Genomic DNA, 24446 nt, shown 5'->3' on the forward strand with positions numbered 1-24446 from the left:
TATAATTTCAATACCGAAATACCGTCATACCGAAAGTTGAAAATATCATACCAGTATTTTCTTCTGTATTGTCGTAAATGGGTATTTTTACAGTAAAATTAAGCCAAAACAATAAGTTATTTGGCTCCCTCAACGTATTAAATGAAATCAGAATCCGATAATCTAACCTCAAAATGAATACATCGCCCCTGAACTAATGTCTGAGCTCCGCTAGCCGCTGCATAAGGCCTCGGCCCCACCGCTACGTAGGCCTACATGGGGTGCATGTCGGCTCCATGCACTTCTGCACACAGCTACAGAAAACAAACGAAGCCGATCGAGATGGGGAGCATTTCATGAAAAAATTTTCAGTGGTTTCAACAACAGATTTGCTTTCCGCCAATCACATGCAAGGGTTTGTCATAGCTTGTAACATCCCTCTATAAACAAACAAAATCACCAACAAAACTCTTTTTGAAACACTCCCCAGCCTGCCTTTTGACCACATGGTGTCTTCAACAAAGTATCAACCTTGGGGCGTTGACTGACAAATCACAGGGATTAACACTTGTTTTTTCTTTATGCAAGTTTTTTTTTCTCGGACTGCTCTTAACTTGTTTCAATGGGATTTCCACTTATTTTTTTTTTTGGGGGGGGGGGAGGGAGGGGGTGATGGGCATCGACAGACAAACCACAGGGATTAAAACTTTTTTTTTTCCTTAGTGCAAGTTTTTTTTCTCGGACTGCTCTTAACTTGTTTTAATCATGACAAGTTTACTTTTATACAGCCAGCTACAAAAGTCGTTTGACACCCCCCCAAAAAAAATAAATGCATACATAAATATAACAAATAATAAAAAATAAATTTAAAAAAAATGAAAAAAAATGTTAACAACAGGAAAAAAAAATTTACGCCATCCCTCTTGGTTTATTTTGAAAATGATCTGTGAAGTGATCGTGAATGGAAGGAAGAAAATGGCTGGAATATTTGTGTGATTTGTGATGGGTGCTGTATCCTTTTTGTGCATGTGCGGTCATGAATAAAATGAAATAAACTATTGGATTGATTGTAATTTAAATTTATGATGGACTAGCTGGTGGCGTGATAAGATGATGATCAACTCAATTTTGGCATGTGTGAAAGATAGAATTGACATTATTAAAATGAAAAAAAAAAAAAGAGAGAAGAAAGAAATAGAAAAAAAAGGGGAAAGATCGAGACTCAGAGAAGAGGAGGATGTTGATTGTTTGTTGTAAGAGAGGGGTGGTGACGGGGAGAGGATGGGCCGATGGGAAAGAGAGAGTGAGGAATTAAGGGGCTGGGGAGATTAAAGAAAAACAAAATCAAGAAAAAAGAGTGAGAAAGAGGCGGCCGCGGGATAAGAAGTCAAGGGGAGGTTTTTACTTTTAGACAACATGTGGAGATTCACAAGAGGGAGAAAAGATGGCCTGAAGGGAGTTAGCAAAGAGGGGGGGGGGGGTTCAACACAATGGACATAAGAAAAGTTATTTACGAGACGTCAAAATTTGAGGTCAACAAACTTTGAACCTTCGACGAACACGTGTTGATGTGAGTGGTAAAAAAAGGGGCGAATCTGAATGTGAATGAGTGGGGCCAAATCGGTGAAGGGAAATCACGCAAATCTCCTTGACTGTTTCAGCAGGGAATTTGGTGCTTGGGCATGTACACACGTTTAGCAAAGTAGCAGTGAGTAGGTGCGGTATAGCATTTGGTAACTTGACTACATCTAATTCATTTCAGCATGGAGATAGGATTAATTGTACCACGTGCTTGCTGAGATAATTTCGCGCACGTGCACACTGCCGTCTTGGTGGGGCCGGGAGAGAGCATGATCGTATAACTTTTTGCTCAGGTCTTTAATAGTTGGGACTTGAAATACGATAATTTCTCATTTTCTAATCTCTCTTTAATAAACAAATCATGATTATTTCCATTTGAAAATCTAAGGTTAGTGGTGACTTGCAAGGCTCAAGACAAGTCTCAACTTCGTCATATTTAAATTTTTTTAATCTATGAAAATATGTTTGAGAAAGTAGAACGGACCATGCTGAGCATTCCTCAGCTGACCGCAAGCATCCACTCTTTATCCGAGGCCATATCAGGGCTAAACAAACATTGGACACTGTCTGCACAATAAATTGGGAATTTACACCGGTATTAGTCGGTATACCGGTATTGAAGCAATTAGTAATACCGGTATTGAAAATATCAATACCGAAAAAGCTTAAATCTAACCAATTACCCTACTTATGGGACCATGGTGAGCTTCAAAATCATCCCGCCTGTGGCTTAGTACCAGGCTTGGTCAAGGTAATCTCAAATATGAATATGAAGGAGATCTGTATACCACATACTCCACCAAGGTTGATCACAATATGGCAAATTCTATGAAAGTTCCATCTAACAATGCCCCCCTCCTCAGGAAGTAAATAGATTGCACTCTGCAGAACTTGGGCAACAAGCTTGTATCCTAGAAAGGTGAAATGTTCAAAAGGGCAAACAAATCCCCCAAAATGCTGCCAAACATTATTTATGGTATAAGCATGATCTTCCTTTTCTTATGATAGGACACTTGATGCTGTTTCTGTGATTAAAGACAGATGTACAATGAGGCAGTTATGCCATTTTGCATATTTTAAGTTGTATACACAAGTGAATGATGCAAATGAGACAGCTGATGACTCAAAATGACTCCCACCCCCCTCCCCCCCCCCCCGTATGTTGTTCTGAAATAGCCCAGTTAAGATAGGGTAAAGGGAAAAATCAAACCTCATTTTACATTATAAGAAAAAAAAACTTCATATTTGAATGCTAGTATAGTGAGTGGGTGAAGTCATCAGTTACGTCATTTGCATACTTACCAGCAGTCAGTCCGCAGCCCGTCCGAAAGTGCTCTATTTTATTCAGCGGTATGCATAGCCGTCCGTGGTTATGCATACGTAATGAGCTGTGAAGACGAACTTTCCGATCGGTGTTTTTTGCTCTTAGAATCGTTTATTCCTCACAAAATTGGTCTTATTTTATAGATAAAACTTTGAAATTTCTGATCGGCTAAATAAAATGCACATTTAATGTATTTTGAAGGCCGATATTTAGCTTAGAAAATATGATTTTTTTCAAGAAATATATGTGAATAAACAGAGCGCATTTTTGCACCGAAATCACACTTGCGTCAAATTGATATTATAATCAATATAAAGCGTAGACATTCTTCTTTACGACTGAAAAAGAATTATGAAATTTTATGATGTAGCAAAGTCAGGAACCACAAAAAAACCACGGCAATGTCCATCGCAAAATGATTGGAATTGCAGTAGAATTGCCGACGCGTTCTGATTGGTCAACAGCGGCGCACAGACTTACAACATTTCATATTGCTTAAAAAACCCGGAAGTAGTATGGAAGAGATCGATGGCGAATTGCGTAAGCGCGATGTTTTGGCGTGTGCATGGACCCTGGTTCGAACCCGCCGGAATGTTTTTTTTTTTTTTTTTTTTTGGGGGGGGGGGGGTGATGGGGATATGTTTATGCTTTTTCTTTAAATCATATTCCTTCATCGTTCCTACCCAGCTTTATTCTCTTTTTACTTTCATGTGAAGTTCTATTTAGGCCTGTATGTATTAAATCATGGAGCTATTAATAGCTCTATGATTAATTCTTACTTCTTCTTAATCACTGCTTTTGATTTTCAAGTTCTTGATTACACTTATTTGGGCAGGGGTGGGAAGGGAAGTGAGTTAAAGGTCAAGTGCACATCAACAAAAAATTATTTGAATAAATACAGAAATTTCCCTTTTTTAACACAAAACAGTTATATACACAAAACAATGGTTTGCAATTTATAGAGTTGATTATGTCACTCACATCACATTACTTTTTAAATTTTTGTTGCATTTTTATTATATAAATTTTAGCAAATTTGATCTAAAAAATCTTCCTCGAATCACAATAGGTTACATTTATGGAAACTACGAATGTTAATGGAGGAATTAAAATCCCTCTCGAAATTTGTTAATGAAAATTAAAATAAAATATACATGTCATGTACATGTATCAAACAAAAAAATACACAAGAAATTAGAGTGCGTGTGACATAATCGGTTCTGTAATTTGCACATTGACCAAGATGAGCATATAATTGTTTAATAAAATTAGGCAAATTTCTCAATTCTCAATTCTCTGAATTTTGAATCATAGTTTTTATGAAATTTTCTGCAATACTTTATTTTTCTTTAAATTCAAATTAATTTTTTGGTGGGGTGGACTTCTCCTTTACTCTTTGCTTGGAATAGGGAATGCACATTAATATTTATCCACGAACAAAATTGTCTAAACATATGCAAATCAGTAATTGGACACATGCTCACTTTCCTTTCATCCAGGCCACGCCACGCGCCACTCCCTCACATCCACCAGGTTTACAGTCTTATAACAAAAATGATGAATTAATTATAATACCATCACACCATAGCTCCATGATCACACAACATTCATACAGTGCTTCACAACAAATATTTCACTTCTGTTCATATATGCAATAATTACTGTGGAAAACAAAAACAAGGCGTAATCACATTCAAATACCGTTTAAAAGGACAAATATATTATACCTTTCGAAAAAAAAAATTGTGAACATACATGGCACTTAACCTTCAGCACATTAGATAACATATAACAGAGTTGCTTGAGAACTAAATATAATTATGGGCATTGCAAGACACTTATGTTCAATTGCAAATCAACTACATGTTTGTGTTTAATCAAAGGATTTACCCTTAATTTTGAAATGTGTGATTGAGTAGAAAGTTTCTTGCAATGCACTATTAGTAACATTAAAAATGTTCTTTGGTTTTGAATTGTGAATTTTTATTTTTGTCAAGCTGTATTCCTGTCCAAGTCAGTATTCTTAGTCCTCCCCAAAACTGTGCTCTAATTTTGTTGTTTCCAATATCGATAAAAATCAATTTTCTGTTGTATCATTATCAGTCCAAAATTTGCGAACGAAAAAAGGGCTTTGTCCAAATCATGGTCTGACCATTATAGTACATGATGGAATCTCCCAGAATGAAGTAGCAAGCAGAGACCAGAGTCAGCAATTATGCAGATCTGTGTGTAGAAGAGACAAAAAAGAGAGAAATAGTCTAAATTACTAAATAATAATTCAAAGTATGAACTATGTTACATGTAAGTCAATTAAGAGACTAACTAAGTACTGTCTGTGACAGCCACAATTTTTTTATTTGAACAAAATGGTTTATAAATACTACTGAGTACGGTAGTACCAGACTTTTTAGTTTGACTTTAAACTGTTTATAGTCTCTAGAGTAGACTGTCTGAGCTAATCATCATTTAATTCTTAACTGCAGCCTGGGGCAACAATCATCATGGGGCTCAACTTCGACTAATTAAGAAAAAAGGTTAACAATTTTCAACATAAATCAAGAAATATCTCAAGCTATAAAAACTTGATGGAATTCGGAAACCTGATAATCATTGAATAAAACTTTAGAAGGGATCTACTTATTAAGCTTCGTTTATATTAAGTCTTAATTATAAAAAAACAAGTCCACCGTCCACAGGCACAGTCACATATAATAATGCGAGCCATCTGCCATCATTACACTACAGAAGTTTCAACGTATGGGACCAAAGGCGAAATTCTACCAACCCGCGACGAACGTAATTTTGGCATTATTTCGCGCCATCGTGGAGTGAACGAGAAGGTTACTTCCGGGTAAAACGTAAATTTCTCGATTTTTAGGGTATCATTTTCTCTAAAATAAAAATATAAGGTGAGTTTGCGTCAAGTTGGTTCTGACATATTTTGAACAGTGACTTTTCTTCTTTCTAAAAAACCCCGATCGAAACAATTTGGTTATGTAGCAAAGTCAGGAACCAAAAGTGAAATTCCGACGACAAAATCGCAGTTAAAATATTAATAAAATAAGCATCAATTAAAGAGGTAAAAATGGAAGGTTGAAAATGTCGAAGTATGGAAAATTATATACCAAAATGTAGATGAAGGTCTTGAGAACAACTTACCATAATTCGTTTCGACGTAAACTGAAGTTAGCGACCAGTACAGAGCTATACCTTCAGCCCCTCCAATTCAGTGGGAAAATCAAGCCAAATTGATCGCACGTTTTCCTTCGGAGACCGCTAGAGGGCCGCTGAATAAATTTCCGTGAATATGCTCATTATCGCGCGAGCTGCGGTCTGACTGCCAGGTTGTGCGTATACTGTAACTGTCTTGTGAAATCTGATCTTTACAACAATGGCAGCATTAAGATTTTTTCTTTCCCTCTTTTTATTCAAGCCGGCTTTAGTTAGGGTGGACTTCCTTTATACAAAAATCAAATCACTTACCCTGAACATTTCCTGTAATGATCCCATCATCAGACGCTTCTGATATCCTACTGCGGCAAAATTTTAAGCTAGGAGGGGGAAAAAAACACAAGAAATTGGTAGCAATTAAAAAAACCTGGGAAGTTAACAGAATCTGCAGCACCCCATCCCCCCCATAAAATATTCGACCTTAGACCTTACTTCATAATTTGATAAATCAACCCCAAATTTTGTGTTCTTCCTACACCATCAAAATGAGAATGGTAAATTCTGACCAAGGTATATTTTAACCCTAACTAGGCTAGGCTTCTTTTGCTGCTCTGTGGCCGGGGGGGAGGAGGAGGGGGGGTGGTTGATTCAACCCCCCCTGAGATCTCGGCTGATAATCGCACAATCATTTTTATTTCATATTAATTACGCTAATTTATGTGTGAAATCATGGTTTTGCTCTAAATCCAAAAATAAGCTCCAAAAATTCAATTTTTTGTTTGAATATTCTTTGTAGCATTCCTTTCAATGAACTTGAGAAAAAAAATTGGTTTCAACATCTATTTCTTATGTTTTTCATTGTTTTGTAATTTTCTTATGTATTTCTTTGTTTTTCTGTATGTTTTATATCTCATTCCCCCCACCTGTTTTCTCACTTATAAATCGTGCTGGGGCTGCCATAGCAATATACTTGAACAAAAAATATTGGTATCAACATTTATTTCTTATGTTTTTTATTGTTTTGTTAATTTCTTATGTATTTCTTTGTTTTTCCCAATTTTTTCCTGTTTTCTCACTAATAAAACATGCTGGGGCTGCCCAATTTGGTACACATGTAATAATGGGCACTTGTTTGGTAAACAATCTGGCATGCAAACATGATCCATACACAATTCATCCCATGTTATACTGTATGCCTTTCCATACATGTATTATGATTTCAGTTTTTTGGCGTGCGCACGATCGTAAAATGGCATGCTGCACGACAACGGTAGGTCCAATATTTTTTTTGAAAGGTGCGTAAGGTCCGCAAGACTTGGGCTCGAAAGTCATGAAAGGCCGGGGTGAATTCTTTTTCGGTTTTAAAATAATCGCGAAAAACCACACGGGGGTTGATTCAAACCCCCCCCCCCCCCCCTGCCATTTTAGGGTTAAAGGTCAAGTCCACCCAAGAGAAATGTTGATTTGAATAAATAGAGAAAAATCAAACTAGCATCGGATGTAAAGTAAGAAAATTAAGACATTTTAAAGTTTTGCTTATTTTTCACAAAAAAGTTATATGAACAACTCAAATATGACAATCGATGATGTCCCTCACTCACTATTTCTTTTGTTTTTTATTGTTTGAATTATACAATATTTCATTTTTTATAGATTTGACAATAAGGACCAACTTGACTGAATCATATAGTATCAAACAATACTCATCCAACATGTTCAGGGAGGAATTAATCGTTGCTTCACTTGACAATGAGGAGAAAAATAGAATATTCCCTATTTCATATGATAAAATACGAAAGAAATAGTGAGTGGATGACGTCATCAGTTTCATCATTTGCATATCCACCAGGATGTGCATATAACTGTTTTGTGAAAATAAGAAAAACTTTAAAATGGCATACAGTAACTTTCTTATTTTACATCCGATTTTGATGAAATTTTCAGTGTTATGCTTTTTGGATTTTTCTCTTTTTATTCAAATCAACTTTTTGTTGGGGTGGACTTGTCCTTTAAGAAAGGTTTTTTTTCACTGGTTACTTTCAAAATCTCAGTCAACCAAAATGAGAGTTTCCATGGTGGTTTATACCATCGCAAAGTTACCATAATCAGAAATCTTTATGCAAAGGTTACAAGCATTTTCCCCCCATAGGGGGGGGGGGCACTCACAAACATGTATATTTGTGGTACAGGGATGTGCCGCTTTGATGGCCCCCTTTTTTAGACCTAATTTTCAGTTATCCAGATACTCCGAATGATAAATTGCCAACTCGTCCACTGCCAACTCGTCCACTAACCACATGGTCTACCTTCATTTAGTCTAATGCCATTCCATCCATCAACATTTCGTCTAAAGCCCATTTGGTCCAATCATCACTACGTCTAATCACCAGTTCGTCTATTACCATTTTGTCTAATAACCAGTTGGTCTAATACCCATTTTTCTTTACAATTGCCTCCGCAATCACCACGATGTTGTAAAGAAGGTGAATATCATTGTACACAACTTTGGATAATAGTGCATCTATTTTGGTAGGTCTTGCGTGCTCTAAGAGTTTACGATTGCCTCCGCCATCACCACAATGTTGTAGAGAAGGTGAATATCCTCGGAAACAACTTCAGATTGTAGTGCATCTATTCCTGGACATAATGCGACCTCTATGAGTTTATTGCCTCCGCCATCACCACAATATGGTAGAGAAGAGGACTATTATCAAGGCGGTAGTGTCGCGCGCTGCATCATCATTAACTTCTTCTCCTTCCTCCGATTATGTCGGAAATAAAAACAAATCATCATCTTCTTCCTCCGCTTTTGTCAGAGATTAAAACAAATTCTGTCATCAGTGTAGCTTGCAGCAATTGTCCAAGTGCCAGCCACCCACAAATTTTAATGTATTCTTTTGTTTTTTAATATCTGCCGATCCGATCTCCGAACCGATTTTGATTTCAGAAGCAAAACTCCCGAACCGAACTCCGATCTCGTTCTTGCTCGATGTCCTTCACCCACTATTTCTTTAGATTTTTATTGTACGACAAATCACGCGGTTTGCGTGCTGTCGCCATGCGTAAGACAATGAAATCAAGATGGCGACGTAAACACGGTGGCAAGTTTTTCCCATCTTTTCATAACATTTTTCTCGTTTTTTGAATGAATTCTTGTTTAAAAATGAAATCAATATCGTAGAAATGTCGGAAATTAAGTTCTATCGCATGTACATGATTTAGGGCTAGATCTTTTAGAAGTAGAAATCTCGGGGGCGAAAGTTTCAGGTTTTTGGGCAGTGTGTGTAGATGAATGGGAAGCAATTCCTGGCTCCGTTGAGAGTAAGCATACGGTATGTTAGTAAATGATTTTTACTCTCTAGGAGCCTCCTGGCTAGGCAGAATTGCATAAATTTATTTAAAGCCAAAGGCGTTAAAGAAAATTACAATGTTTCAACTAACCCCGCGTTCCAACTAACCCCAATCTCCCCTACCGGTATATTCTGCTTGATTATCATTGTCATTGATCTGCAGTAGAGGCACACGGCTAGCCAGGAGGCTAGAACTAGAGAGTAAAAATCAGCCAGGAATTCCTTCCCATTCATCTACACATACCGCCCAAAAACCTGAAACTTTCGCCCCCGAGATTTCTACTTTTCTTCTAAAGATCTAGCCCTAAATCACGTACATGGGATACAACTTCTTTTCCGACATTTCTACGCTATCGATTTTATTTTCAAACAAGAATTCGTTAAGAAAATGAGAAAATATAATGAAAAAAAGGAAGAGACTTGCCCGATGTTTACGCCGCCATCTTGTTTCCTATCGTTCTTTCCCAACATTACGGATGCATGCGAAAGTTTCAGGTTTTGGGGTGGTACGTGTAGATGAATGGGAAGGAATTCCTGGTTTCGTGGAGTAAGCATACGTTAGTAAATGATTTTTACTCTCTAGAAGCCTCCTGGCTACACACGGCCAATATCATGGGAGACTCTCTCCAAATATTAGAGACAGTTAATCTCCCTTATTGGAGACTTGCTTTACAGAAGAACAAAACTAAAGAAACACCAACAAAAGCGAAATTTTTCCCACCCAAAATTTTGTCTCACTGACGTCAGAAGCCCATTTGTTTTGTGTGTGATTGACAACAAAAATGACCTTATCAAAACAAAAGTAGACGGTGAATTTTTAAAGAAGACGGTGAAAGGGGTAATTTTTCATGAGGAATCTCCTTATCACATTTTTATTTGCCGCCAAGGTAATCCTTTTGCAGCAAATGTAAACAAAGGAAATTGGTTTCCAAACTGGAGACTGTCTCTGAAATTGGATACCCAAATTCTTTACAAAAGTCTCTGATATTGGAGATAATCTCCCACATTAGAGACAGTCTCCAATATTGGCCGTGCACCTCTACTGATTAGCGCCACCAACGACCTTCTTTTTATTTCCGTGGAAGAGACGTGCGAAGCCACTTTCCAGGCAGAGGTAAGCGATTCTGCTCTTTTTTGTGTCCTTTTAAATTAAAAAATATGTTAAAAGTTGAAAATGGAACGCTTTATACCACATTACCATGAAAGGGTCTTTCGTAGAACCATTCTACGTAAGAACGAGATATCGCTCAACTGTTTCACAAAGCCGATTTGGGCGATACGAAGAATGGTCCTTGGAAAGACACCTCCAGACATGTCCTACGTAGGCATGATCTTCTTTGCACTGCCCGCCACCGTCGGCATTGAGAGAAAATGCGTTTACGGCAAGCCACACTGACATATCACCTTTAAACATTTTTGGGGATTGCACACTGATGCATTTTATCTGGGATGGCGCCAAGTTATTTTTTTATATGGGGGCTAGTTGTCATCAATTTCAGGTCGTCTTTTTGCACGGCAAGACGACCAAAAACAGATGTCATTTTAACTTCTCCGGGCATTATGTCCGGGGGTAATGTAGGCTCAAATATTTTTTTCAAGATTTTTTCTTTTATTCTCTATACTATCCCCACACCATTTCCATTATTTATTTTTTTTTAAATATCGAAATGGGCGGCACTATCTCTCTGACCCCTCATGCTTTCTCATAATAGATAATTAGACAACATGAAAACAGATTTCTTTAAAAGAAATTATGTAAGGTAAGAAACGTGTTTATAACATTCAGCAAAAAAAACACGATACAAAACTAAAATGTTAAACATGGTAAATCATTCGTTTATTTTTATTTCATTTTCATTATAATTATTTTTTTTTGGCTGAGATTAATTTTAATCAACAAAAATTGTCGGATTTGGGCTAACTTGAGATGTGAAACAGTGAAACAAAACAAAAATCTGCAGTAACAAAATAGCTAATTGGATTTAAGATACAGATTAGGCCTATAGCTTACGAATCCATCACAATTATTACAAATGAAGATAAGCTAGTTCATTAAAGAAAATATTATGGAAAGCCCATACGAAAAGGCGCATTCTAATTCGTAGGGTAGGCCCCTTTCGGCCCCTATGCAATGTTAAAGCAATGTAGTCTCTACTCCTCAACTTTGAAATGTTGAACATAATATATTTTTTATATTCTTAAACCTTATATTCTTATATAAGCTTCCATAAATTAAGTGATCAACTTTAAAGATAACCAACGTTTATGATCATTGTAATTTAGCATTATTTCTGTAAATAGTATTTTTTCCATTGCGGTTTGCACACCTTTTTCTATATTTTAATTGTTATTGCAAAGCACTACTTTATCCACTTAGACATGTTTGCAGCAATTTTCATATTTTCCTTGTCTTCGGTCACTCATCATGCAACTGAGGACAAAAAAATATGTTTATACTCTAAACACTCACATTTGTATTTCTTGTGTTATATCTGACAAATAAAATAAATAAAATTTTTCACAGGCAGCCTCTCATATTTTCCTTTTTAGTCTCATACAATCAGACACTGTTGATTTTGTTTACTCCATTCAAACCCTATTTTTACCTCAACAGATAACATATTAACGCATAATTTGCAAAATCATTATATATATGTATTTTATCAACAAGTGGAATGCCTCTGGCCGTCTCACCTGCATCACGCGATTCAATATAGCAGCAGTGCTGATTTTGAAAACTACTATAACTCGCACAAGATGTTCAGTGATACTTGGTTACTCTTATTTCCACGTTTTATGAACTAGACCAATACACTTATAGAGATATGATGGCAATTCAACAAATACCCCCAACGTGGCCAAAGTTCTTTGACCTTACATGACCTTTGACCTTGATCATGTGACCTGAAACTCGCACAGGATGTTCAGTGATACTTGATTACTATTATGTCCAAGTTTTATGAACTAGACCAACACACTTTCAAATTTATGGCTGTAATTCAACAAATACCCCAATTTGACCAAAGTTCATTGACCCTAAATGACCTTTGACCTTGATCATGTGACCTGAAACTTGCACAGGATGTTCAGTAATACTTGATTACTATTATGTCCAAGTTTCATGAATCAGATCCATAAACTTTCAAAGTTATGATGGTAATTCAACAAATACCCCAATTCGGCCAAAGTTCATTGACCCTAAATGACCTTTGACCTTGGTCATGTGACGTGAAACTCATGCAGGATGTTCAGTGATACTTGATTAACCTTATGTATAAGTTTCATGAACTAGGTCCATATATTTTCTAAGTTATGATGACATTTCAAAAACTTAACCTTAGGTTAAGATTTTGATGTTGATTCCCCCAACATGGTCTAAGTTCATTGACCCTAAATGACCTTTGACCTTGGTCATGTGACATGAAACTCAGGCAGGATGTTCAGTAATACTTGATTAACCTTATGGCCAAGTTTCATGAACTAGGTCCATATACTTTCTAAGTTATGCTGTCATTTCAAAAACTTAACCTCAGGTTAAGATTTGGTGTTGACGCCGCCGCCGCCGTCGCCGCCGCCGTCGCCGCCGCCGTCGCCGTCGCCGCCGCCGTCGGAAAAACGGCGCCTATAGTCTCACTCTGCTATGCAGGTGAGACAAAAATCAGTATATTGAACTAATAAAATGTCGAAATTACTTAGTTAAATCAATTTTTATGTCGAACAAGGGTATCTTTCGTTGAAATATCAATGAAAGGTGTCTCTAAAAGGAGGGAAATAATTGTAGTAGCGATGTATTTCCCTACCCCTCCCCCAATCTATAATTGTGACGTCACCGGCCATGCTGCGGCGGATTTGACGTATATGGCTGACTGGCAGAACTTGAACTAGGACAACGCTCCTCAGATGTCATATTTTGCCTGGTGAGTTTGTCGATCCGACCCCCATATCTATTCATTATTATAATCATCGAGCAGTGGTGTTCATTTACTGACCCCAGCTGCTTTATTGGCGTCATGGACAAACCGTAATTTTTGCAATCATTTTCGGGGACCCACATTGGGTTTTGAGTGCTTCACTGCATCACCGCAAGTAGGCCGGAGACAGGGAGGATTGCGCCGTGCGGTAGGGATCCGCGCGGGCCGTTCAACCGAGGGCATCCGGACTTGCCGGCATTGGAGACCTCTCGGGTGGTGTATAGAGTAAGTTTTGAAGTTTTTATTTTTTAATTCTTTTCTTGTGATTGATATTGTTTTGTTTCCAATCTTACAGTTTAGAATCTAGATTTTATTCACCCTTGGTATTTAGTGAAATTTTATTGGGGATTGCAGCGATTTTAGTGGATTTTGTGGTGATTGTTTTTGTGAATGTGTGATTGTTTTCCGCTTTGGTGATTGGTCGATCCTTTCAATTTAGGAGAGGGGAGGGGGTGACTATCGTCATCAACTTAAACATTTTGAAATACAATTTCGGAAATTAATATTGGTTTCTGTAATTTTAGGTCTTATTGCGGTGTGACTTGAATTTATTCAGGTTAACTTAAACCAATATCGGAATAGGTTCCCAAGATTTTGGGGCTTAGTCTTCACCGCAGACTTTGATCATTTATTAATTGGGATTTAAGTATCAAATTTGGGTACTATTTGGGGTTTTTAAGGTCTATTATTGGGCTACTTAAATTAATCAAAGTGTGTTTGCGGAGTGATTGAACTAGTGTGTTTGTATAGTCTTGGTTTCAGAACTTATTAATCATTATTGCATACAATCTGTCTTCATTTGGATCTGGTTTAACTGGGGAATTATTTATAGAATATTGACATTGCCTTTTTTTAAAGGAATTATCAGTGTTTCTAGCGTGACTGTGTAGCCTGGCAGTGGTTTGAATTACTTCCGATGGGTAGGGACCCAGAAGTGGTTTAGACTGGACTGAGGCCAGCAGAGTTGTTGTTGTTTCACTGATTATTTTTCGGTGGCTAAAGTTTTAGGTTGCGTTCCCGTCGGACGGTGTGACCAAGAGCAACCTACTGCTGAAGTGGTGAATCTTTGTCGGTATTTTGACTATTGTTCTTTGGAATAATCAGATCTGGGTATAGGTTCTAATTTAAGGTGTTAGTTTTTATTTAGGCTCAAATATTATTTTGCGGTGTGTTTTATTATAGGTGATTGTGTGTATGCTTGGGTGAAAACTAACTTGACTGAAGTTGCGCGTCGGCTAGTCTTGTGCAAAGCTGCGCCGTGCAATCGTCACCGTAAATAAAAATAGTTTAATCAGAATTATTACGTTAAACTTACCTAGGCGTTAAGCGACATTTAAATCAACTGGCAAGCTGAACAAGAAATCAGGCCAGTGTTAGCCTTGATAAAGGCTTGATGGTTTATTAACAATTGTTTTATTGATTGAATTATTACTTTAAGTGTTCAACCTACATATTGACATTAATTGAATTAACTGGTAAACCCAACAGTATAATTGGGCCAGTGTTAGCCTTGATTTAGGCTTGGGGATTTATAATTGGAACAATTATTAATCCGGTTTACATTCAGATAATTATTGTTTTATCAATCGGGATATTACTTCAATTACTTGTACAAAATGTTTACAGGGCTGAACTAGTTTTTTTTGGGTATTAATGTTTCACATTACCATTTGCTAGTCTAGGCCCAAGACTTTGGGATTACTTACCGGACATATTTAATTTGCTGATTTATAATTTTGGGGAATTTAATCAAGAGTTTTTGTATATCAGGGGTGACTCGTTCACGTTTTGAGCCCTCTGTTTACGGCCGGACAACAAGTAATTTATTGTCGGGTATCCGAACCCGATTGATTTGCCAAAGTTTGGAATTTTATAGATAGCAAATTAAACCTGCATACTTATTTAATTGTTTTAATAAATGAATGATAATCTTAACCAACAGTTTCTGATTGAAATACAGGGCAGGTTAAGGATATTAAGGATTCTGTTACGAGCATACCGTGCTGGAGTTCTTAATAGGCAGGAGGTAATTCGAGCATTGGTGTACCTTCTACTCCAACAATAGTGGTTACTGTTGATTGATTAATTTTGGGTAAATTCGGTTGACTTTGCAGTGATCACTGTTAATTGATTTTCTTTGGGTAAATTCGTTGGGCTTTGCAGTAGCCCACAACATGGCTGAATCGGGCCATATACTGATTAATTCGTGCTCTCTTTTAGAGCTAGCGACCGTGCCCGGTATGACTACAGCAGGTCTCGCGGTCATTGCGGAAACCCGGGCGCATGATGGGGTAATAACCCCAGACCTATTTGCGTCTTTGCCAAGCCTGGGAAATGTCCAGGTGGACAGGTTTGATTTTTCCATTCCGGCTGTGCCGACCACAGCTAAGAGCGGAGCCACTCTGCTTAAACCGGCTGAAAGTTCGGCAGGGTTTCAAACTATCCCGGAACTAGATCCGGTGGTAGCTAATACTCCTAGTGGATCCTCCAATCAGCAAGCACCTCCATTTGACTTACACTCACCCCCTGAACATACTAGAGGTGGTAGGTTATCAAGTTTCAACAGTGCCCTATCTGCTGATGCTTTGCGGGCCAATGCAACGCTGAGCTCCTTCCTGGGGCGGGACAATCCCTTTTCAGGTGACAACTTCGGATCCATGCAGAGTTCGTCAGTACCTCAGAATGAGAGGCCTGATCTTCCTCCGGTGGAAGATCACCTCCACTATGCTAACCCGGGGCATTCACCGCCTAATCCGGATATTCGAGCGGTGCCTCCAAGTGCCCCAGTCTATGGGCACATGCCCCAACCAGCAAGTGCTAGAGTTCGCTCACGCGCAGGCATATTCTTCCAGGAATTGCCGAAAGGCCTTTCTTTTGACGGCAATACAAAATGGGATCCATTCTTCCGGAAGTTCTCACTTCTGGCAGCAGACCAAGAATGGGATGGCCAGGAAAGCTTGGCCTATCTTTGTTGGTGCCTTATGGGAAAAGCTCTTGCTTATTATGATAGATTAGCCGCACAGAATCCAGCTATGGATTATACTGTTGCCATCCGGAAGATGGCTGCCCGGTTCAACTTATCAGAATTACCCGAGTCCTCCCAATTACAGTTTATGGCTGCCAAACAGGAGGCCAGTGAGTCTTTGGAGGAGTAGGTGGATCGCCTTCAAGATCTTGCGGTTCGCGCGTTTCCGGGTAGTCTGGAGAGTTTTCTCCAACAGCAGCTGGTACTTCGCATGTGCCAAGGAGCACATGATCATAATGCGGGGTACCAAGCCTTGAATCGCCGACCCAAGTCGGTGGAATCGGCAGCTGAGGCCATCCGTTGGGCCCAACACTCCCATAATGCTGTGTTTGGCCGAACAAAACCAGTAAGAGTGGCCGCATCTCGTGCAGACAATCCCTGTAAGCGGATAGTAAACCAAGTCCATCCAATTCCTAACTGTCCGCAGAGCAATACAGGGAATGCCCTCCCAAAATCTACATGTACTGGTACAAGAACCAACCAGTTCAACCCCATCGGCATGGGGGATCTGGTCGAACGACTGGATGGGCTTGAAGGCCGACTGGATCTGATCTCCAGTAGTGTGGCCAAGCTATGCAAATCCATCGAGGCAATGAAGACGTGTCCTTCTGTAGATCATGCACTGAGGAATAAAATGCCCTCGGTTTCTTTCCTTGACCTCGAGGGAAACGATGTCGGGTCGGGAATGATGGCCGAATCTCGACCCAGGAACCGATCGGCCAACCCGGGTCAAGAATAGATCCGGCTACACCAGCAAGCGACCAACAGGGTATAGATGCTGTCGCTGAAGTATCACTATGGTGTGCAAGCCCCGGCAATCCTGAAGAACAGACGCTTGCTGGCGACCTAATTGATCTCGAGACGGATCTGGGGAATCCCATAGACTTTGAGACAGATCCTGGAGACCTCATAGATCTCCATACAGATCTGAATGATCTCATAGATCTGTCAACAATTCTCGAATCAATCCTACCGATTACTCTGAATTAGAGTATACAAGCCAGTGACTCTTTGGCAAATCCGTCAGAGAATGAACTGGAGGCGGATCCAGAGGATGTAATTATCTACCGCCTTAGTACCAGTTCTATGGCCTTTATACCTATGTCATCAGGAGGCCATTCCGGATTCCCCAGAACTGAAGACTTAGAGGAATTTCCTCTAAGCTTGCCTAATAATGTAGGGCAGGAACAAAGCTGTATGCTTAGCCCAGAAACTCCTGGGTCTGCCCCACAAAACCTGGATGCGGTTTCCCAGGATTGGCGGCTTGCTAAGCATAAGAACATGGCTTTGGAGCTGTTAGGTCAAGCTGATCCACTGATACAGCTAGATTTCTGTAATCCAGGATCAGTCCATACTGGTATAGCCAATATGCATTTGTCCTGCTGCATTTCAGCAGGATTCCCTTCCAGGAAGGGACAGCCAGTGGCACTGCCTGACACCCGGCAGAGGAGGCTATGGGATCCTGGCATTTGCAGATTTCCCGAGATGAAATCCTTGGGAAACCCTGACTTGGATCAGGGATTGCTTCAGAGATAGATTATCTCTGAGGAGCACCCGGACTCCGGAGATTGTCCGGGAGACTCGGAGCAATGCTATCAGGCGTTGTGATCCGGTCATTAGGGCAACCGCCTAGATAAAGTTAGGTTTTTGGTTTCCAGCGGTCAATTAAATATTGCCCATTAGAAAATTATCCCTTCTATGAGGGAATGTTCGGGCGAAAATAATACCGGGTATTCGCCAAATTCCCAATGTGTTTTGGCCATTTTTGGATACTAAATTGGTGTTGTTTTGGTTTTTAAATTTGATATCATATGGCCTATTGGATCGTTTTGATCCAAATTTGTTTTCAGAGTTTCGGCCCCCGTGTTCTTGGGGGGAGGTTTTTCTTTAAAAAAAAAATAATAATAATAATTTTTTTTTTAGTGCTCTCCAGTGGAAATTTATGGAGGGTACGGGAAATAGTCGCTCCAAATTGGGTGGCCGAATTTTGTCCACATTTTTAATTATTTTGGAAATATGACCAAAATTTTTCAAAACGGGGGGGTCTGTAGTAGCGATGTATTTCCCTACCCCTCCCCCAATCTATAATTGTGACGTCACCGGCCATGCTGCGGCGGATTTGACGTATATGGCTGACTGGCAGAACTTGAACTAGGACAACGCTCCTCAGATGTCATATTTTGCCTGGTGAGTTTGTCGATCCTACCCCCATATCGATTAATTATTATAATCATTGAGCAGTGGTGTTCATTTACTGACCCCAGCTGCTTTATAATGAAAATTTCGATTTTATCCAGTTATGTTTGTGAATCTTGAAAGTTTTTTCTCTTTTTACCTCATAAAGTACGCTCCATACATCAATTCTACAATCAGTAATAAATAAAACATTATTTGATCCCCTTTTAAAGTTTTAATTGAAATATATGATTTTTATGAAAATTCGTCATTCCGAAAATTAAAAGGTTCAGGTAACGATGAAGACTAAATATTTTTCTGATACTATCGATATCAAACGATGTCGCGGACTTGAAAGACAAAATTGCCTTCGTGAAACGGAAAGTGCTGATTTGTCGCCAATCTTCCTATCTCGGAAGAATGGTCCTAGGGCTAGGAGTTTTCCACTCACACAACATGCGAGGTTAGTATACTAACCTCGCACAACGCATGTCATTTCATAATGAATTTTGACGTTTTCATTCATTACACGAATGTGAGAATATGAAACACGACTAAATCTTCACAATATACTAAATTTAGTTATCTTAATCTTATAATGTAATCTAATTTTAAAAATCAGCACGAACTTATCTATAACAAGTGGAATGCCTCTGGCCGTCTCACCTGCATCACGCGATTCAATATAGCAGCAGTGCTGATTTTGAAAACTACTATAACTCGCACAAGATGTTCAGTGATACTTGGTTACTCTTATTTCCACGTTTTATGAACTAGACCAATACACTTATAGAGATATGATGGCAATTCAACAAATACCCCTAACGTGGCCAAAGTTCTTTGACCTTACATGACCTTTGACCTTGATCATGTGACCTGAAACTCGCACAGGATGTTCAGTGATACTTGATTACTATTATGTCCAAGTTTTATGAACTAGACCAACACACTTTCAAATTTATGGCTGTAATTCAACAAATACCCCAATTTGGCCAAAGTTCATTGACCCTAAATGACCTTTGACCTTGATCATGTGACCTGAAACTTGCACAGGATGTTCAGTAATACTTGATTACTATTATGTCCAAGTTTCATGAATCAGATCCATAAACTTTCAAAGTTATGATGGTAATTCAACAGATACCCCCAATTCGGCCAAAGTTCATTGACCCTAAATGACCTTTGACCTTGGTCATGTGATGTGAAACTCATGCAGGATGTTCAGTGATACTTGATTAACCTTATGTATAAGTTTCATGAACTAGGTCCATATATTTTCTAAGTTATGATGACATTTCAAAAACTTAACTTTAGGTTAAGATTTTGATGTTGACGCCGCCGCCGCCGTCGCCGTCGGAAAAGCGGCGCCTATAGTCTCACTCTGCTATGCAGGTGAGACAAAAATGGATTTTAAACGCTTACCTCCAAATCTCAGCCAGTTACTCCGTCCGATCCTTAATACTGCGGTGGAAATTACGCAAACAACAATCGAAATGCAAATTTTTCCCATCGAACAGTCTAGATTCAAGTCGCCGGCGCATAATAGGAAATTGTACCAAAAATCAACAGGTTGCATGTCACGTATAATCGCTGATGGCGCTACGTCATAAAATAACGCTGAACAGCGAAAAAAATGCGGAGCGCCTAGAACGCAGCCAGCAGTACAGCTGATCTGACGTAAACGACGTAAACAAGCAAGTTTATTAAATAATATCGCGCGCCCTCTATGTGCATATAGAGAGAACCAGCGAATCGGGGCCATGCCTGCTTCGACATCAAGAAAAATCATCGATATAAAGTACCGGAAAGACAGAGAGGAATTGAAATTGGCTTCATATTGTTTGGTAAGTTTCATATCCAAAGCTTATCTTATATAAAATCTTTAGCTATCGCTAGTTTAAAAGAAACCGCACTAAAAGGCATTGCAAGTGCCGTGCCAGTGGTTATCCTGTGCACGGCAGCGGTAATGTACCCATAGGTTGGAGTTTTCCTACGTATCGCTCATCTTGTCATGCAACATGCCAACACTACATACAGGCCCCTGGTGAGTAGCGGAATGGGTTCTTCTTCTTCTTCTTCTTCTTCTGGAAACAGTACAGTCCACCGTCTGGTGTATTGTCGTACTGGTGAAGTGCAGCTTGCAAGTGTATGTACATTATTCAATAAAATATTGCTTCGGCTAACATCATTCACGTTATGAAGCGATGTTAACGACAACTCTAAAACAGTCAGACCGCAGCTCGCGCGATAATGAGCATATTCACGGAGATTTATTCAGCGGCCCTCTAGCGGTCTCCGAAGGAAAACGTGCGATCAATTTGGCTTGATTTTCCCACTGAATTGGAGGGGCTGAAGTTATAGCTCTGTACTGGTCGCTAACTTCAGTTTACGTCGAAACGAATTGTGGTAAGTTATTCTCAAGACCTTCATCTACATTTTGGTATATAATTTTTCATATTTCGACATTTTCAACCTACCATTTTTACCTCTTTAATTGATGCTTATTTTAGTAATATTTTAACTGCGATTTTGTAGTCGGAATTTCACTTTTGGTTCCTGACTTTGCTACATAACCAAATTGTTTCGATCAGGGTTTTTTAGAAAGCAGAAAAGTCACTGTTCAAAATATGTCAGAACCAACTTGACGCAAACTCACCTTATATTTTTATTTTAGAGAAAATGATACCCTAACAAGTGGAATGCCTCTGGCCGTCTCACCTGCATCACGCGATTCAATATAGCAGCAGTGCTGATTTTGAAAACTACTATAACTCGCACAAGATGTTCAGTGATACTTGGTTACTCTTATTTCCACGTTTTATGAACTAGACCAATACACTTATAGAGATATGATGGCAATTCAACAAATACCCCCAACGTGGCCAAAGTTCTTTGACCTTACATGACCTTTGACCTTGATCATGTGACCTGAAACTCGCACAGGATGTTCAGTGATACTTGATTACTATTATGTCCAAGTTTTATGAACTAGACCAACACACTTTCAAATTTATGGCTGTAATTCAACAAATACCCCAATTTGGCCACAGTTCATTGACCCTAAATGACCTTTGACCTTGATCATGTGACCTGAAACTTGCACAGGATGTTCAGTAATACTTGATTACTATTATGTCCAAGTTTCATGAATCAGATCCATAAACTTTCAAAGTTATGATGGTAATTCAACAGATACCCCCAATTCGGCCAAAGTTCATTGACCCTAAATGACCTTTGACCTTGGTCATGTGATGTGAAACTCATGCAGGATGTTCAGTGATACTTGATTAACCTTACGTATAAGTTTCATGAACTAGGTCCATATATTTTCTAAGTTATGATGACATTTCAAAAACTTAACCTTAGGTTAAGATTTTGATGTTGATTCCCCCAACATGGTCTAAGTTCATTGACCCTAAATGACCTTTGACCTTGGTCATGTGACATGAAACTCAGGCAGGATGTTTAGTAATACTTGATTAACCTTATGGCCAAGTTTCATGAACTAGGTCCATATACTTTCTAAGTTATGCTGTCATTTCAAAAACTTAACCTCAGGTTAAGATTTGGTGTTGACGCCGCCGCCGCCGCCGCCGCCGCCGCCGTCGCCGCCGCCGTCGCCGCCGCCGTCGGAAAAGCGGCGCCTATAGTCTCACTCTGCTATGCAGGTGAGACAAAAATCAAGAAATTTACGTTTTACCCGGAAGTAACCTTCTCGTTCACTCCACGATGGCGCGAAATAATGCCAAAATTACGTTCGTCGCGGGTTGGTAGAATTTCGCCTTTGGTCCCATACGTTGAAACTTCTGTAATGATGGCAGATGGCTCGCATTATATTTGTGACTGTGGACGGTGGACTTGTTTTTTTTTTAATTAAGACTTAAAGGTATAGTGTATGATTGGTTGATCTCAGACAAGGTCAGTGAATCAATTGTAAAGATATTATTTTCATTAAATATCTATATCAATGCTCTACTTTATCACTCAAAAGAAATTGGTATAACTCTTCTGTTTTCATGATATTGAGGGGTGAAATATATATTATAATATATCGTTTAACCGATATATTTTGTTTCCGCCCTCTCGAGTTAACAAATAAATTGATATTAGAACACCGTTCGAATCATGCATATTCATTACAACCTCATGCATATTGATGAAATACGTCATGGCGCATGCGCCGTATCAAGAAATCCCCGTATCAACAAAGTGCAGCGCTGTGTGCAGAAGTAGCTGAGTAGAAGCAAACACCGAACGTTGCGTGCAAGCTCAATGAGCCGATGCTAGCCGGCTAGCGATTAGTCCACGTCCTGGACGATTTTTATTGATTGGGCAAACCAGGGGCAAACCTTATCGGACCGTACCGGTACCCCCACGCGCACACATAACCAACACACACACACACCCTCCACTGATTCACTTACCCCCAGTGATTCATCTAACCCACTGATTCACTTTCCCCGTAAAAGAATGTAGTTTCGTGTGACTATTCAGGGGGTGTGTGTATGCGTGTTATGGGGATGTAGTGTGTTGTGTTTGGTAGTCGTATCGTACAAAATACCAACAGTCCAGGAGGTGGACTAGCTAGCGATATGCTTGCGCTCTGCATGCACGTTTACCTTAAACATAATCCACTATTAGCGATAGCACACACTGGACAAGCATATTATATGGAGCTATAGCTCCATGATTGTATCGTACGTGAATAAGGATTATCGAACGTGAATGACGAAGCGAAGGATTGCCCAATACGGCTTACTTTCGGAATCTAATGTCATGAATCTGAAAGTACTCCAAGACTAAAAGAGATACGAGAATCCCAAAGAAGGGCAAGGGCCGAGTTTGATTTGACGGCCACCTCGCTCTTTGCGCTCGCATCAATATTGTTAGGTAGAGATATCTATGATGACAATCCTGTTCATGATTACCAAAAGTGCTTAGAATGTCAGAATTTTAGTTCAGAATATCAATCACTTTTTAAGCCCAAGTGATTGATATTCTGACCTAAAATTTTGACATTCTAAGCACATGTGGTAATCATAAACAGGATTGTCATCTAATTTTTAACTAAACATTATTGAAGCGAGCGCAAAGAGCGAGATGAAAAATTTTCATATGTATATACATGTATATATAGACGGCCATCCCCATTCTGTCTAGGGCCGAGTATGAAGAAAGGGAAGGGCGAAGAGAAAAACGATTATTTCCAGGGCGGGATACAAAATAGTAAAACATAAAAGGAAGATAAAAGTTGATGGGACCATGGAGGACACACAGTATTGACATGAAAGTAGGATTATTCTTCGTTGTTTAGACTGAACTTGCGAGGTCAAAAGGTGAGCTGAGAAACCTGTTGATGCGAAGTATGTAGCGTAGTCTACATCGTGTAGACCGTGACAGTGTGTGTATGCGACCATAATGCATCAAATTGCAAATTTAGAATACAGTGTTTATTTGGTCAATCTTTACAAGCAGATCTAGAGCAGAGGCGTCATGAGCGAAAGCAAAACAAAATTAGGGGGGGGTAGACGTAAGGGGCAAGATTTCTCAGAAAACTCTTATTCTTGCAGCCACACAAGAAAGCTTGTAGCTAGATGTGGAGTAATGAGAAGTTGAGTATATTCCATATTGCGCGGCGCTATGGTCTATGGTAGAACCGTTGCGCTCTAGGTATGCAGAGGGGTGAATTTCGGAGCCGACCCCGGGGGCCGACCGGCATGTTTTACAACAGAACTTTACAAGTCATGCCGTTTGAAACAGGGCAACGAAGTACGTGAAAGAAGACTAAGCAAACTTGGAGAAGCAACGTCCGAGGGGATTTACGTCTGCTTTGAAACGTGTATCAATAAGGATTTCCAGAGAATGGGTCG

At 39.3% G+C, this 24446-nt stretch overlaps 1 protein-coding gene across 1 annotated transcript in view; it reads right to left on the reverse strand.

Annotated features, from left to right (window-relative positions):
• Window positions 1-24446, reverse strand: part of LOC129261224 (THO complex subunit 2-like) — a 142944-nt gene that overhangs the window by 103311 nt on the left and 15187 nt on the right. Inside the window, exon 2 of the mRNA XM_064114108.1 lies at window positions 6368-6435. Within this exon, the coding sequence (XP_063970178.1) occupies window positions 6368-6435 (68 nt within the window). The remainder of the gene's footprint in view (window positions 1-6367; window positions 6436-24446) is intronic.

The sequence above is a fragment of the Lytechinus pictus genome, unplaced genomic scaffold (assembly GCF_037042905.1).
Source record: "Lytechinus pictus isolate F3 Inbred unplaced genomic scaffold, Lp3.0 scaffold_19, whole genome shotgun sequence".
In the NCBI taxonomy this organism is placed as follows: domain Eukaryota; kingdom Metazoa; phylum Echinodermata; class Echinoidea; order Temnopleuroida; family Toxopneustidae; genus Lytechinus; species Lytechinus pictus.